The following is a 16,871-nucleotide window of genomic DNA, read 5'->3' on the forward strand; positions in this document are numbered from 1 at the left end:
TGTTCAGTCTTTCTCTTTCAAGTGCCTAGAAATTAATTTAGGGAATCATGATCAGCATGAATAGAATAGACAATATCGGAGTGGGTTTTCTTACAGATTTCTAACCTTTAAAAACACCTTCATTTGATTCTGTACAAGTTCCAACCTCCACACTTACGAAAATGTTATTACGCTCGCTAACGCGCAAAACGGAAGTGAGGGAACTCGACGTTTGCCTTTATTAGAGACCTCTCGCGGCATAAGTATTTTTCTTTTTTAAATTATTTAGTTGTCAAACCGATGTCATTTATGAATGATCGATGTTTTTCGGAAAGGACGTTGTCGAGTGCAACATTTCCTGAAACTAATTATATGAAGAGCCAAAAGCGACGTGAAATTATTTAAGTTAAGGGATATTAGATCCCATATTGTTTCATAGCCGAATAAGAAACTCAAAGAGTTTCATGCCGAATATAGAAACTATGTAAAGTTCGGCGAGTCCAAGCGTAAGCAAATACCTGGATAGTGCAACTCTGAGTCTCTTCATATAATTAGTAATTTATTAGGACACCTTCTTGGCAATTCTTATAGTAGGGTATGTAAGTTCTGTTCGCTACAAACTTGGTATTATCTAGGTCTACGTACTCACTGATGAGACCTCAATAAAAGTTGAAACCGGTCTGGGTAGTGACCTTCTCTCATAATGTAGAACAGTAATACAGCTCCTAGGAGTTGGGTTTCACATTATGGGTAAATACCAAGAATAGTGAACAGAGCTTGCTCCACCCTTACTATGAGTTGCCTAAGTGTTGCACTATCCGGGTATTTGCTTACGCTTGGACTCGCCGAACTTTATATAGTTTCTTATTCGGCATGAAACAATATGGGATCTAATATCCCTTAACTTAAATAATTTCCTGAAACTTTTGTTTCAGTTTGGTGTGTATGCGTGCGTGCGCACTGGTCGCGATGTAGAATGTATTTCTTACTGGGGATTGTGGTAAAAAAAAAAAATTGAAAATCAGAGCACTATGCTACAGTTCCTCAGTTGTTTCAACTTCATAAAAAAAAATAAAAAGCGGAACGCTTTTGTTAATTCATGTATTCCTTGTCAAAGGCTGTTAAATCTGAAATCCACGCTACACAGTCAGCTCCAGCTCATTGTTTCCTTACCTCATTTTAGAGATATTTTATTTTCTGCCTTAACTACTGCCCAATTCAGACAATTATGCTGACCTCTTTGATTATTGATCACCGAAAGCTGATTTCATAGAGGCCAAATATCCTTACTACGAGATTATCTTCCTTAAGATACTTTAATGTTTATAATTCATACTTGGTCACCATCTCTAATTTCACAGATCACGCTAGAAGGAAGGCTGACACCGTCGAGAAAATCATCATTCCTTGAGCACTGGACTTTTTCTTAACCATCTCTTCATCCAGACACACGTTGACGTTTGATTTCTTCGTGGTGGCTTCGATATAACCATATCTACATTTCTTTCAGCCTCGTATCATTGGACACTACAATGCCAATTTGGATGACCTTTAGGATTTCATTGTCTTCTTTCGTGGTGTGATTACTTCCTCTCTCTTTCTCTCTCTCTCTCTCTCTCGATCCAAATATCTGCTCCAACCAAATAACTGAAATAAACAATAATTGAATTAGGGTCTTCATTTACCACTCCACTGTGTTCCCTGCATCGATATATTGGTCAAAAGCGTTCAGCTCTTTACAGCCTATACTACGTCGGAAAGAAGTATAAGAAAAAGCAGACGGTAAGAGCCAAATGCAATAACATTGTCTCTTGCTCAAGTGACAGTGGGCCTTACGGTACTCTCCCTCGCTAAGGCTATTCGGACGTAATTTCTGCAACTCCTTCATCCTGCCTCTCACATCCTGATAGAACCATGGTGGCATCACCCAAATATAGAAAGGTCTTGGTATCGATCTTTTCTCCAACTCTTCTACAGACGACTAAGGAAAATCACCTTCTAACTACAACTAGTCACCCATCTTGTATCACCTATTATGAACTGTAATACTTATCTGATCAGCCAACAGCATGGAAGTAAGCCTTTATCCTGTCTGTACCTAAACAGGGAGATAAAATTCACCCATCACACTGTCATCCCATTCACCTCAATCTTCTCAAAGGTAATGGGAGAAGATTAATCGCTAGCTTTTTTCATTACTTGTAGACCCATCAATTAACAAGTGATCACCGATATGGATTCAGCCACTCGTTCTACAGCAGACCTCGTTAATTTTACTCTCCTTGGGACACAGGCCACGGTAAGATTTGAAGAAACTCGTGGTTGCTCTTCATATTTTCAATGCATTTGATCGTTTCTGGTATCGCAGTCTTACGAAATTACCATCCAGTGCTCTCCTCCTTTCTGTCCTATGTGACTTGATTAGTAGTCATTATCAATGCTGGAATATCCCAGGGGTTTGTAATTTCGTTCACTCTCTTCCTCCTATACATGAATGATATTTTCTCTCTCTAACCCCAAATTCTAACCATAGTTTTACTGACGACAGTACTCTCCGTTGCTCTTCTTCAAGAAACCTTGCCGTGTACTACTCAAATAATTTATGCTTCAAAATGTTCAATAATCAATGTTAAAAAATATCTGATTTTCATTGCTATCAGACACGTCAGTGGTATCATATTACCCAGAAGAAAGATCATACTTCACTGCCTGTTTTGATAACGTTCGAGATGCAGTCAAGATCAAGTTTCTCTTCTTGGGTCGACTTTCCCCATGTAGCTTCTCCTTGCATAAACATTACATATATAGCATCCTCATCCTCCAAAGATACACTCTTAAATTAAACTTCTAATTAAAGTAACTCCAATCTTTTCAAGAACTTGCTAATGGATTCATTTTTTTTCTCCTTAGCCACTTATCCATATACAGGGCTGCTGCGCTATAGGTTTTGTGACTTCTCGTATGTTGGGTAATAAAAAGTAAAAATTACAGAATACTTCACATTACCTTTCCTCTTTTCTGCTGATGGCATGCATCAAAACTGCAGTGATTAAAAATCACTCCGTTTGAAACAGATGCTCTTTTCCACTGATATCGATATTCGTATTTCAGGTGAAAAGATCGAACACATTTTCTTCAGAAACACCTGAAATCGAATTCAGTCCTTGAAGTGGCAGTCCCCACAAAGAGAAATTAGCGACATCGCACTCAACAGCAAACATGATAAGCAAATCCATCATGAGTTTAATCAATTTTACTGTAACCCAGCCAACTACAACTGACAATTTTTTCTTTAAAATACCTAAGTTCGAAGCCACCTACGATATGAGTCTCTTATGTAAGTCTCTTATGTCTCTGAAGCTTGTACAGAAGCTTCAGAGACATAGGAGAGTTAAACAAACTGGCTAGAGAAGAATAAACTATGGAGAGGATTCATCGCTTTATTACAGCACCAGCTTGGTTGACAAAAAGTTAAATTCCTTGACACTTTAGGCCATTGAGCCTAAAGTGTTAGGGAAAATACAAATCAAATAACTTTTTCTGTTTTTCTATTGAACGCTCTTTATTAGGGATACGATTGTGAAAAAGTATCTTTCAGCAAGTCGTGTTTTATAAAAGCATGCTGTATGATGAAATTTGTGACCAAAGATCCTGACAAAGTTAATTCATTTTGAAATTGTATAGAGCATCTTTGGATCAGAATGTATATTTTATCTGCAGTTATTTTTAAATTAAAAAAAATAATAATGATGAAATCATCATATATAGGTATTATCGCCTACTTTTGTTGTATTTTGGCATTTACGATCTTTAGAAGTTGAAGTCGAAATTATGGATGGTGATGAATGTATATGATATTATTGTTGTTATTATTATTATCACGTAATACCTCCAAGGAGTCCAAAGATTCAGCGAGGAAAGGGACCTACTCTACAACTTTCTGCCTCCACCGCCCAATCCACCAACTACACCGAAACGCCACTACTATCGTCATCTACACCAGTGCCATCTACTGCCAACTGTAGATGGCGTCTAACACACAATTTACTGTTCTGTAAATTGCGTGTGTTCTGAAGGTTGATTTGTCTGTATGCGAGATGAAAAACTTGAGTTTCCGGGAGAAAAAACTCTGCTACCTCCTTATGAGATCGGCTGACTCACCTTCAATTGAAGAAATTGAGGGGTAAAAAAAATCATGTAAAGATTCCTATCATCACGACTAGAATCGAACTTAAGACCTTTTCCAATGGAAGGAGGCAACTTAGCATTCGTCTTCCAATTATGCTACGGAGGCGCTTAATTATATGAATGATAAGTAGAATAGTGAGATAGAAGAACCCCCTTTGAATCTTGAAATTTTAAAATATGAGATATAACATGCTTTAAAAGTGTAAAAATGATTAAAGGATATGATTAAAAGATATATATAATACAATAGTGTACCGTATATATCTTATTAGGATAAGGAACATCTGATGCAACAATTTTCTGCCATATGAATAAATAGTTCACAAGGCATATGACCGTTTTGTGAACTTAATTCTGCTTTTAAAAGCCCAAAATAGTACGTGAGTTATACAAGTAAAAAAAGAGGAGTTAGCAGTGAACTTATAGTTCAGTTTTCGAAGCATCGGTCACTGTAAGAAACGTGTAGATCATGGAAATGCTTATTTATCTGCGACTTTGATAGCTACTCTGGCTACGAAGCAATATCTCTCTCTGCCCTCCCTTCTTGAAATTAATTTCTTTGGTGGCTGTCCAACTGACACAAAGATTATTAATTGACTGAATTTGTTCTGTCTGTTCGAAATATAACGAGTGAATATATCCTCCCGCGACGAGTCTTCGGACTTCTTGGAGGTGTCACGAATAATAATAATAATATATCAGTTTTATACAATCTGCTTGCAACTTTTCACGTGTCTGATAATGCATGACGGATTTTATCATTGTTAAGAAAGACTTCTACGGAGTTAGAGACTCATATCACATGAACTAGCTGTTATACCTTTTCTTGAATTTATTCACATTACTTGCACTCACAACCTCCAAACTTAATCCATTCCAAACACATGCCACTCTGAGAGAAAACTCTAACTCGAGAATATCAGCTAGAGTTAGCGATATTGTATTTCTTAACTGCATTCATTTTCAACTTCCCTGAATGTCCTCTTCCCAACTTCCATGAAAGGAAAAATTCCATCTGCTTGTATCCTGTATGAACCTCTCATGCGTTTATAAACCTCAATAATCATCCTCTTGTTTGCTGGTGTCTGCAGTCCACAAACTCGCAGTCTTTCATAAGTACATCAGTATTCCACAAATTTGAAGGTTTGTAATGTCAGCTGTTTAAAATTCAACTTGGGCTCATAAACTAGCATTCAAGAACTCACAAGGTTTACGCATAAAAAAAGAATTCTGTTTATTTTAGATCTATGCAAGAATGCTAAGAGTATCAGAAACAAAGGGGTAGAGTTTGTTGTCTTGGTGAAAACTTTGGGACCTCCAGCATTAGGGAGACCTGACTATTACTAATTGGTATCGAGTTTAAAAGATACAGTATTTTTAAGATGGATAGACAGGACAGTGATAATGATACTGGATGACTTAAATCCAGTTGGAGTTGAGATCTATGACTGCAATACTAGCAGTTTTCCATGTGGCAGTGAGTTTAAAGCCATCTGTGTGAGGTGGAGTCTAACAAGATCCAATACATAGTGGGGTGTTGCTATAGACCTAGTGAAGAGATTGCAGGTGACGAAGAAATGCACTACCAAATAAATATGATGGGTGTGAAACGAGTAATCAGAAAGTGGGGAACTTATCCGTACGTTGAGCCGTGAAATCTCATGAGAAAATAAAACTCAATTTTGTTGAGTTGGTGTGGGGCAACTTCACGCAGCATGTGACGAAACTCGATGTCAAAAGAGTTAGATCTGATTATTATTATTATTATTATTATTATTATTATTATTCGTGACACCTCCAAAGAGTCCGAAGATTCATCGCGGGAGAACACCTAGTGTACAACTCTCCGTCTCCACACTACCGAACCTCCACTACCAATCAACTACATCAGCGCCATCTACCGCCCACCACCACAAGTATCTTTTGTCTGTAAATTGCGTGTGTTCTGAATGGCCGATTTGTCTGTATGTGGAATGAAATAACCCTGCTACCGCCGTATGAAATCGGCTAACTCACCTTCAATTGAAAAAGTCCATATAAAGAGGAGGATTATGTCAGAGATTATATCATTATGTCAGAGGAGGATTGAGTTAAAGACGTAGCTATTGTCTCCGGTTGGTGATAGTAGTCATTCTGTAATGACTTGAGAAGTGACTGAGTTTATGAATGTTCCATTCAGAAAAAGTTACACACTGAGCTACAAAGCAGGAAATTATGACCAACTTAGGAGTATGCTGAGGTCTACGCCATGGTATCGGTAGTTGGATTTGAAGGATATTGACAGTACATGTTGACATCCTCTGCAAGCTGAAGACAACAAAAGAATTCTATCATTATTCTGAAAGTAAAAGAAATAGTGGATATGAAAAAATAATTTACCGAATGCAGGTGATAGACGCAAAAGAGATTGTTCAACTAATGAATGCCCATTTTGCTTAAAAGTTGTCCACACTGAGCTCACTGCTATCTCTGCGATGGATGAAGAAATTCAGATGTGTGAGGAGGAGGTACTAGAGCTGTTACATAAACAGAATATGAATTCGGCAATATGGACTGGTAGGATATCAGCACGGATGCTAAAAGAGTGTTAGCTGAACTGGCTATTCCTTTCGCAAGGGTATATAATTGCAGTCTTAGAACAGAGAAGATTCAACAGCAGTGGAAAGGATGTATGGTAATCCCATTGCACAAAGGGTGGTGCAAATACTGATCTATCCAACTATCGACTTATCGCTAGCTCTGGAAATGGTGACGATTTAGGAAAAGTTGGTCAGTACTTGCCTACCGAAATGGATTGACAGAGAATCTATAGTTTTCAATAAACAGAAGGTTTTACTAATGAAAAATCATGTTTGAGCAAATCGCTCAATTCCAGTTCTATAATAAACTGGTGAATATGGGTTTGGATTATAAAATATTAGCTTAGATACACTGACAAATATCAAAAAGTGATATATGAGGGTTGGGAGTGTGCAAGGTCCCTGCCTATCTTTGCATCATTAGCTATATATGCTAATGATGCAAAGAGAGGCAGGGTAATCAAGATGCGGTTAATATGGAGTACTTACAGAATGATTTGAATAGGCTGGAATTGTTGGCATGTGAAAATGGTATTAGTTCAATGTCAGTAAATGAAAAGTTATGCACTTTGGTGCGATGAGATATCCAATGTTGTATTATATTGTTGGCATTATGCTAGAAGTAAGTAATCAAACTAGGAATCTTAGAGTTTTAGTAGATAGGAAGTTGAAGATTAAGAGCCGTATAGCAAAGATCGGAAATACAAATGGAGGATAATTGGAATGCTGAAACGAAACATGTAAAGATAATGAAGTTATTTGCCTCTTTACAAGACTTTGGTAAGACCTCACTTGGACTATTGTGTGAAGGTCGGGTCTCTTAGTTTCTGTCGTGATTCTGATATATTGGAGAGAGTACAAAGAAGAGTGTTAAAAATTATACCAGGATTGTGGGATACATATTATGAAGGCAAACTGAGAATTTGTGTGACTACAGACAGTAGCAAACAAAGAAAATTGGAGCGACATGGTTGAGATTTATGAACTTCTGAAAGGTTCAGACAGGATATCATTAGATGAAATTTTTCATTTGGTGGAGTGTGGTGAATGGACGAGAGGGCATTCTTAGAAGTTGAGAATGAATGCTGTAAAGAAGGGGCTGGTAGCTCGATTTTTCTTTCATAGAGTGGTACATGATTGGTATGGATTTCCGTTTGATGTGGTGAGTGCAGGTAGTGTGAATTAGTTTAACAGGTATGACAACTGTAATATGTGGCCTTCCTTGATGAGTTCCTCACTCTCTGCAGGTGTCTTTTAATAATAATAATAATGATAGCAACCACGATAAGAATTAAAAAGTTCGTATAAATGCTAATAATGATGTTGCTTATATAGCCCTGTAGAAATGTTTGCTTTTTGCTCCATAGCACTAGACTGCTCAAAGAAAGTCAGTAATTGGCATAGGCAAGTAGGATTTTCAAACCAAAAGTTGCATTTTAATTCTTCATCTCAAAAATCGACCAGAAAATTAACACTATTACAAATATTCACTACTATTGCTAACCTTTAGCTGAGATGATCAATCCTTGATAGAACAAAATATGGTTTTTCCTCCTCGAGACTTGAGTTTTAACACTGCACATAAGAAAACGACCCGTAAAACTTCACTTTTTTCGACATATACTCGTACGTATTAGTGTTTAGACCATGGAATGGTAGCACTGGTCTACTGTAATATCAGCCTTCAGTGATAGCAGAAGATTAGAGACCAATTGCCCACCACTCTGCAGTTCCCTCTGGAGAAAGGTATAAAGGCTTTATTATTTTTGTTATTAATGAAAATTTATACACAGGATCATAAGACATGCCTACCAAATAACATTTTCAATGAATAAAGCTTACCATTGACTCCATAAGGTATAAAAAAAGAACTAAAGAAGTACTGAGAAGATGCTGCAATCGTCATTCATACCATGCCACATTGTATTTTGATTAAGAAAGATATTTTGACTTGGTGTCACAATATCCTTATCCATTCATCCTCATGGTATAACAGGAACTGAGGTTCACATATCAGTCTACGCAACCTTTCCTGTTCTGTAACGTTCAATGCTAATGTTCTTTCATTGACCGTAGTTATAGCTTCTTGGTTTTGCTATACATTACATGTTACACTAAGAGGAGCATCTGCTATTTTAGTGCGTTTGCTGCAGCAGAAGATGACCGTACCAGTCCTTGAAGTACGAGGTATGTCTCATGGATCTCATGATCCTTTGTATTCGTTCTCTCAAATCCATAAATTTTTCCCACCATATGCTCAACGTAATATGTTTTTTTTTCTTCTTTATCTTACCGTTCTCTGTATTCCGAAGACACTATTGTATGTGACTATCCTCGCAGAGCTAAGTTTCAGAGATATTCTTACTGATCCATTTGATTTCTGCTATACAGAATTATCCCGTTCAGAGTCACTCAATTGAAGACTGCTGGTCATTTTTATATATTCTTTAGTGTAGGTACCATCTACCGGTGGCAATCCACAATCTATTTAGCGTCAGTGCCATCCACACTTCATTAATTACGTTCTTCATTCCATTTAAACACAGAAAAGTTTATAATGCTTAGGCCATATGGTGTATATAAATAAAACAAGAAATATTTAAAAGTATTCCTGAATAGCTGAAAAATATGATCTCCCAAAATTGAAGTCTTAATCTATCACCGGATCTAAGAAAATCTGAACTTGTTTTGATTTCAAGAGAAACATCGTTGGCTACAACATCCGCGGGCGCACACATATTTCAAGGATCAGGATGGCTGCAATCTGCAACTTATTTCCTTTGAGACATTGAAATGTCCGAGATAAGCTCACTTATCATTAAGCTGTAAACGTATATCTACCACGAAGTTCCAAAAGTCTCAAAAACGATATGCAATGAATGATCACGTCCATAATGGGCTTACTGCCCATCCATATGCATGCATATATGAGATCTATGGAAGCTCATTTCAAAGGTATCTTTGAAATGAGCTTCCATAAAGAGATCCTTTATCCGTAGCTACCTTTTTGAAGATGATAAGCAGCTAGTAGCCATCATTGAAGCCTTTACTGATAGTAAGCCAACTTGTCATCATTGAATCAAGGAGAGGGAGAGCATTGCAGGCAACTGCCAGCTTCAGGGGCCTTAAATTCGAACACTTGCATTATTGTCTGTAATAGTGTGAGTTCCCTGGTTGTTTTTGAGCTGCTGGGTTAAAAACCACAGTTTCTGGGATTAAAGCCCCTTGTTCAGCTAACTCGGGAGCTTCTCGAGTTTAGAAAAGTTCCTGTAATCGGAAGACGAGAATCGAAAGAGAAGATGAAATATCTTATTATTTATTTATTTGCTTCTAATTCCTTTTGTTTGTCCTTTCAATCATAGAGTGAATCACTCGTCAATATGGACGCCCAGATAGAATCTCCTGAGAGTAGTAACGATCCTTCTGAAGTACCTGGTGGGATAATTGAAAGTGAGTCATCGAAATGTGATTCGCCGAATGCTCTGGAAACCAAAGAGAAAGAACCAAGAGATGAAAAAACAACAAAAGTAATTTTCTCATCATTTCTATAAATATAAAAATCTTGCAATGTTATTTACTAGAGTTTTATTATATTAATGATTGCCCTGTGTGAGGAATGAATTTATAAATGGATCATAAACTAGCATCTGGGCTATGAAGTAATAGTTAGTATTAAAAATATGTGTCTCTTTAAGGCAACCTATATTTTTTCAGTTTCATTTATAAATAAAACGTTATACATTTAAAACTTAGTTTATATGAAACAATTTATTAATTTACTTGTATCTTGACCTGTAAATAATCTGTAAAAAAGAAGAAAAAAAAAACATTTTGCATAGCTAGACACCGACAGAAGTGACTTTAAAAAATTCTAGAATACTTTCTTAGTATGATACAGACTTATTTAAAAATGAATTCAAATTCAAAGCAGTGGTTTTAAAGTTGCTTCAGGTTTTTCAGCTACTGAGAGCTGTACTTAAAATCATTTGATTTACGTTCTGATTTGATCAATAGATAACATATCGAAACTTAACAATGATCATCATCATGTCAAACAAGAAGAATATTCTGGTCAAAAATAATTTGAATGGTCAAAGAAGAAAAAAAAAAACTCATTCAGCTTAAGAAATTGAATTTTTTGTCAGCAGAAAAAACTTTTCCAACAAGTCTCTGTACTCTTTTTATTCGTATAATTCAGGCATATGCTCTGCTATAACTTGCCCTAATCACTGCACAACGCACGGATAACGACCATTGAATGAACGAAAAAAGGAAAAATAAGAAAGAAAGAAAAATATTTGATGGAAGTTTTGTCACTTGGCTATGCTACCAATTATATATTTGGTTTAATCCTTTATCCAAGTGTAAACAAACAAAGTTTGCGCCTGAAGATCTTCAGGACTGGGTCAACTCGTGGCAAAGGTGGTATAACGATACAAAATAAATAACGGAAAAAACTCACGTGGAAAGATTATTTAATAGTATAATTTTCGCCTGTGTGTCACAGGCATCTTCAGTACATTAAGCTCAAAATTAAACACTAACTGACAATTCCAAAAAGCGCCACCTAAGTAGCTAGTGTAAGATAACTAAAAAGGTCAATAACTTTCCTAAAAAAAAAAAAAAAAAAATTAATACAATAAAAAGTTAGGAAAGATTAGCTGATTTGTAAAGTACTATCTCCCATAAAGGGGATAGACGTAAGCCGCCGGATCTGTTTAAGTTGGGAGAATGAAGTAGAGTTTCTCATGTTTCTTTATAAAGGCGTTCCATGAGAAACTGACTTTTGTGAAGAACTCTTGTCTTTCTCCAATGAACTCTGTGTCTAGTGAAGATGGCATGTTCAGAAAGTCCAGATTTTCAGGTTTAAAGTATTCAATATAAGATTGGTGTTCTTCTAGCCGAACAGAGGCAGATCTTCCCGTTTGTCCGAAATAAGATAATCCACAAGAGCACATAATCTGGTAGACACCTGAATGATTAAGATGTGGAAGCTTGTCTTTAAGAGAAGTGAGAAAGGTGGAGATTTTTCTAAACGGTCGAAAGGCGACAAAAATATTCAGTGGTTTTAAAACTTTTGCTATACGTTCACTGATGCCTTGTACATAAGGGATAGTAATGCGCGTTATTTCCTCTGTGTTTGAAGAGGAAGACATATTAAACTACTCAAAGTTCTTTTAATGAAGCAATTCTTATAACCATTAGATAGAAAGGAAGAAGTTATATATTGTAGTTCTTTCTGTAAAAGATCGTCTGAAGAACAAAAGGAGTGAGCCCGATGAACCAGTGTTTTAATAGTTCCTGCATTTTGACTGGGATGGTGATGAGATTCCGCATGGATATAATGGCCTGTATGAGTCTTCGTTCTATAAACTGAGAAATGTAGGTTACCATCTGGTTGGCAAAGAATTAGAAGATCTAAAAAGGCTAACTGCTTATTTGATTCTACTTCTAGGGAAAACTTGATCCTAGGATGAAATGCGTTTAACTTAGTGAGAAATTGTTGAAGTTCATCAGAAGAGCCATTCAATACAGCAAAAATGTCATCGACATATCTGAACCAATGAGTAGGTCTGGGAGAAATGTTGTCAAAGATACGTTGTTCAAAATGTTCCATAAAGAAATTGGAGATAGCAGGAGAAAGAGGATTATCCATTGCTGTTCCTTCAATTTGTTGATACAACTTATTTTTAAAGGAAAAATAACCAGAATTTATTACAAAATCAAATACGTTTACAATGTCTGAAGGAAATTCCTGTTGTAGTAATTCAATACTTTCCGAAAGAGGCACATTTGTAAATAAAGAAACAACATCTAAACTGATCATGATATCAGAAACGTCCAAATGAAGATCTGAAATTTTATTTTTGAAATCAAAAGTATTTTTTATGTAAGCATTAGTTCTTCTAGTTGAAGAGGAGAGTAAATTTGATAAACAATTTTGAGATTTTGTAAGTGGGGCAACCTATACAATCTATTTTTATCAAATTTACTCTCCTTTTGGGGGTCTCATCAGTGGGAGCCAGACCCAGAAGTGGTGATACTAAGGTGGAAGTAATGGTGAAGTCATATTTCCTGAAAATACTTCAGGCGCAAACTTTGTTTGCTTACACTTGGATAAAGGATTAAACCAAATATATAATTAGTAGCATAGCCAAGTGAAAAAACTTCCATCAACCATCTGTAATCCAGAGAATTTTAATAATAAGGTGTGACACCATTTGGCAACTCGTACATGGAAATATGACTTCTCCGTTACTTCCACCTTAGTGTCATCGCCTCTGGGTCTGGCTCCCACTGATGAGACATTAATAAAGGTCGAAACTGGTCTGGGTAGTGGCCCTTCCCTTAATGCATAGCATTATACATGTCCGCAAAGAGATGCGCTTTGCATTATGGGATACTAAGGCAAGTGATGAGAACTCAGTCCACCATTACCACGAGTTGCCCCAGTCCTGAAAATACTTCAGGAGCAAACCTTGTTTGCTTACACTTGGATAAAGGATTAAACCAAGTATATAAAAGAAAGATGTTCATTAACTTCACCAAAAGGATTTTGGCTGGTGGTCATACAGCTGGTGGTCACACATAAAGAGAGAGAGAGAGAAAGAAAGGAAGAAATTTAGAGTCCTAGTACTATATAGACGAACGAGGAGTTATGAAACTAAGCTAAGATCCGGAAGGTACAGCCTTCAGTATGGAGAGAATAATAACATTAACGACGTGGGAACATTACAACACCGTATTAAGTATTCTTCTCATTTTAGACATCAAAATCCAGTTATAATAGTGCATGGAGAGCTAAAATAGACCGGGGAATATTATGAACATGTCCCACAGGTATTATCAACCCAACTGTAAGGAAAACACAGATTTCATGGATAAATGCTTGAGCTGTTATTTGTGTTCTTTTAAGGCGAACTCATGATAAATACAGGTGAGGAATGTTGAAATTAAACCTGTGCAAACCATAGCTGTTTAATTGATGGATTTACAAGCAATTGTAGGTACTCTTCTTGATGCCAAAATTACTGCTACCAAGCGTTATGACATGAACATTGCAAATTAATTCCGTCATCAGGATTGCTTCCTGTAGATTTGCGAGTGTTCCGGGTTGAGGATTTACACGCGGAATCTATCAATTCACGTAATCCCAGAGATGCTCTATGGAATTTAAATCCAGCTAATTTGATTATCACGATGACAACTAGAAATCGCTGTCATGTTTGGTGAACCATTCTCGAACAATGGCAATAACTTACATGGCGCATTCCTGCTGGAACGGACCTGTTCCATCTGAGAAAAAATCACCATGAAAGAGTCTACCCGGATAAACACAATGGATAAACAGATTACAAAAATAATAAAATAATAATAAAAGTTTAAAAATACCCCGAAAGAGTAGTGATAGGGCCATCGGACCTTCTAGCAAGGCTAGATATCATAAATTTGTCTCCAAAGAAGAAATTTTGCAACTGTTTCCAAACCTTTTCTCTCCACGCACCAGCCAACTTTTCAAACATTTCATAGAAAACACTTTTTTTTTTTCCGGTTTTAAGAAGAATATGTTGAACAACAATAGGATATTGCTATGGACGTGCCTCTCTCGTATGGAATCATTTGAAAAGAAGTTCCAGGAACAGTACCATAAAAAAAACAAAACAAAAAATGACTGTATTATAACGTTGTTTTCATCGCCTGGGTAGGTTTAACAGAAAAACGAGAATTCACAGTTTACATGAACAGCCTACACCCAACTTTCCCTCTAAGCCAGAGAAGCAAATGTACAAGTCATGATATCTTCTGAGTAGCAACTGGACTGGCCTGGGCGACACTGGGCTGAGGTGTGTAAGTGCATAACATACTTTTTATTTATAAACTCCCAAAATTATTTTTTTTTTTAAAAATTGAGATGTTACGTGTTTTTATTCAACTGAAAATATACAACTGTGTAGATAAAATATATAGATCTCGGTTTCAACCAATTCAAAACCCTGAATCATTTCTCATCTATTAAATGTTGGACCTTGGACCTTTTTTCTTTTCATGGATAGCTATTCTTCACTAACTTCGAATAGTTTCCCATAATATGCAACTCCAAATTGCTATCTGACAACAAATCTTCATGCTCCAATCCTTAATATGTCCATGTCGATTATTACTGATATTTCAGGCAGTCGATGAACACTCTTCTATATCTACTCTTTCTTTTCGTATGTTAAGCTCACAATGTGCAATACTTTCATGAGAGTATCAGAATCCTTATGAAAATAATGTATACTCTTGTGACAATTAACATGGTACTTTAGATTAATATGTTTGATTATTTTTCATAAAATTCGTGAATTCTAATCATTTTGCTTGATTTATATAGCCAGAAGAGCCAGAAAAAGTATCTCCAGAATCATCTGATGTGCAAGTCAATGAAGAATTAACAGATCATCAGCAGCAGCCACAAAAAGAACAAGAACAACAACTTGAATTAAAAGACCAAAATTCTTCTGTTGAAAATGAGAAACTAAACGCAGAATATGAAGAAAAGGTAGAACTTCTTCGAGTACAATATGAAGGCAAAGAGAAAAAATTATTGGAATCCGAAGAACAATTGCAAAATAAAATACTACAATTAGAGACGGAAAACAGCAAGCTAAATGAAAAGGTATCGACACTCGAACACAACCAAAAAAATACTGAACTCTCAGCAAGCGACTTGGTTTCTGCTGCAAGCATGGCCAATAGGATAAAGGAGTTAGCAGAAAAGTTACAGAAGACACAGGAGAGCCTTTCTATAGTGGCAGCTAATAAAAAAGAACTGGAGCAAGTGAAGCTTTTGAACGAAAGTGTAATTCAACTTGCTGAAACTTTGGATAAGGAAAATTGTGCTTTGAGAACCCAGGTAAGATTAGTACAAGAACAAGCTAATCGATGTCAAAAAAGATTGTTAGAAACTCAAGAAATGAGATCCTCTATCGAAGCAAGAATTACTGAAATCAAGACCCATATATCTACAGTAGCAAGTTTAAATCCTCTGGTTTCAAACGCATCACTTGGTGAAGCATCCAAGACACTTCAGTCTATGAAAAATGTAACAAATAATCTTGAGGAAAAGGTGAAGCAATGTACAGCAAACAATTCTGATGCTGTAGATATATTTCTAGAACTGAAAAAATTGCAAGAAAACTTAGAAGTTATAATGAATCAGTGGAACAAGAAGGGATAATGAAGCTTATATGAGCTTTTGGAAAGCTCATATAATAATAATAATCATTAGAACACGTGATTAAAATGAAAGAAAACTGAGGTTTTCTTAAATTGTAACTAATATATAAATGAAAGGACATTAAAATTTGTGACCATTTTTAATTCTAAGTGTTTAATCCTTTAGGTCTCTGGTCTATATTTATTTTAATAATTCTTAATATACTATTTATGAGAAATAATTGGAGGTATCAGGAATAATAATAATAATAATAATTTACAATGCTACCTTTATTTAAGGTTTGAAATTCAAAATGCTTAAAAATTGTATATGGATGAAAATAAAATACTGAGCTGGGTGTAAAACGTTATGAGATGGTAACGTATATTTAACGATGCATTTTAATTGGTTTTCTCCAGTTCAAAAATCGGACCGTTTTTGTGAATATATATATATATATATATATATATATATATATATATATATATATATATATATATATATATATATATATATATATATATATATATATATATATATATATACTCTTTAACCACCTTACCGGCCATATGGATCAAATACGCATCCTCATACGCTTCATATCCATCGTATATTTCAATGTAATATCAATGATATTATAATTTTAATATGCACTTCGCATCCATGATAAACTCGACGTCTATAGACGTCTTGCCGGTTTAATGAATAAGGTCTCGTTATTCAAAAAAAATAATATTTAACTCTTCACTTTTATAATTACTTTAAAAGAGTTCAACCTTCATCGTCATTTTCTAGTCTTTAATGTTATACTGCCAAGTCTTTATTTGGTCAATCACTTTTGGAAAGCTCATATAATAATAATAATAAGTTAACCGATCTCATACGGAGGTAGCAGGGTTTTTTCTCCTGGAAACTCGAGTTTTTCA

General features: G+C 35.7%; 1 protein-coding gene across 2 annotated transcripts in view; it reads left to right on the plus strand.

The window, feature by feature from the left end:
* The window catches only part of LOC150094146 (uncharacterized), a 29,031-nt gene extending 12,922 nt beyond the window's left edge, over positions 1–16,109 (plus strand). For both annotated transcript variants that reach the window (XM_090412232.1, XM_090412233.1), the window contains exons 2-3: positions 10,109–10,273; positions 15,121–16,109. In XM_090412232.1, coding sequence (XP_090268358.1) covers positions 10,109–10,273; positions 15,121–15,966 — 1,011 coding nt within the window. In that variant the 3' untranslated portion in view covers positions 15,967–16,109. The remainder of the gene's footprint in view (positions 1–10,108; positions 10,274–15,120) is intronic.
* The last annotated feature ends 762 nt before the right edge of the window (positions 16,110–16,871 follow it).

Source organism: Typopeltis vanoorti, chromosome 22 (genome assembly GCF_054136105.1).
Source record: "Typopeltis vanoorti isolate ZY-2024b chromosome 22, IOZ_Tvanoo_1.0, whole genome shotgun sequence".
Classification (NCBI taxonomy): Eukaryota; Metazoa; Arthropoda; class Arachnida; order Uropygi; family Thelyphonidae; genus Typopeltis; species Typopeltis vanoorti.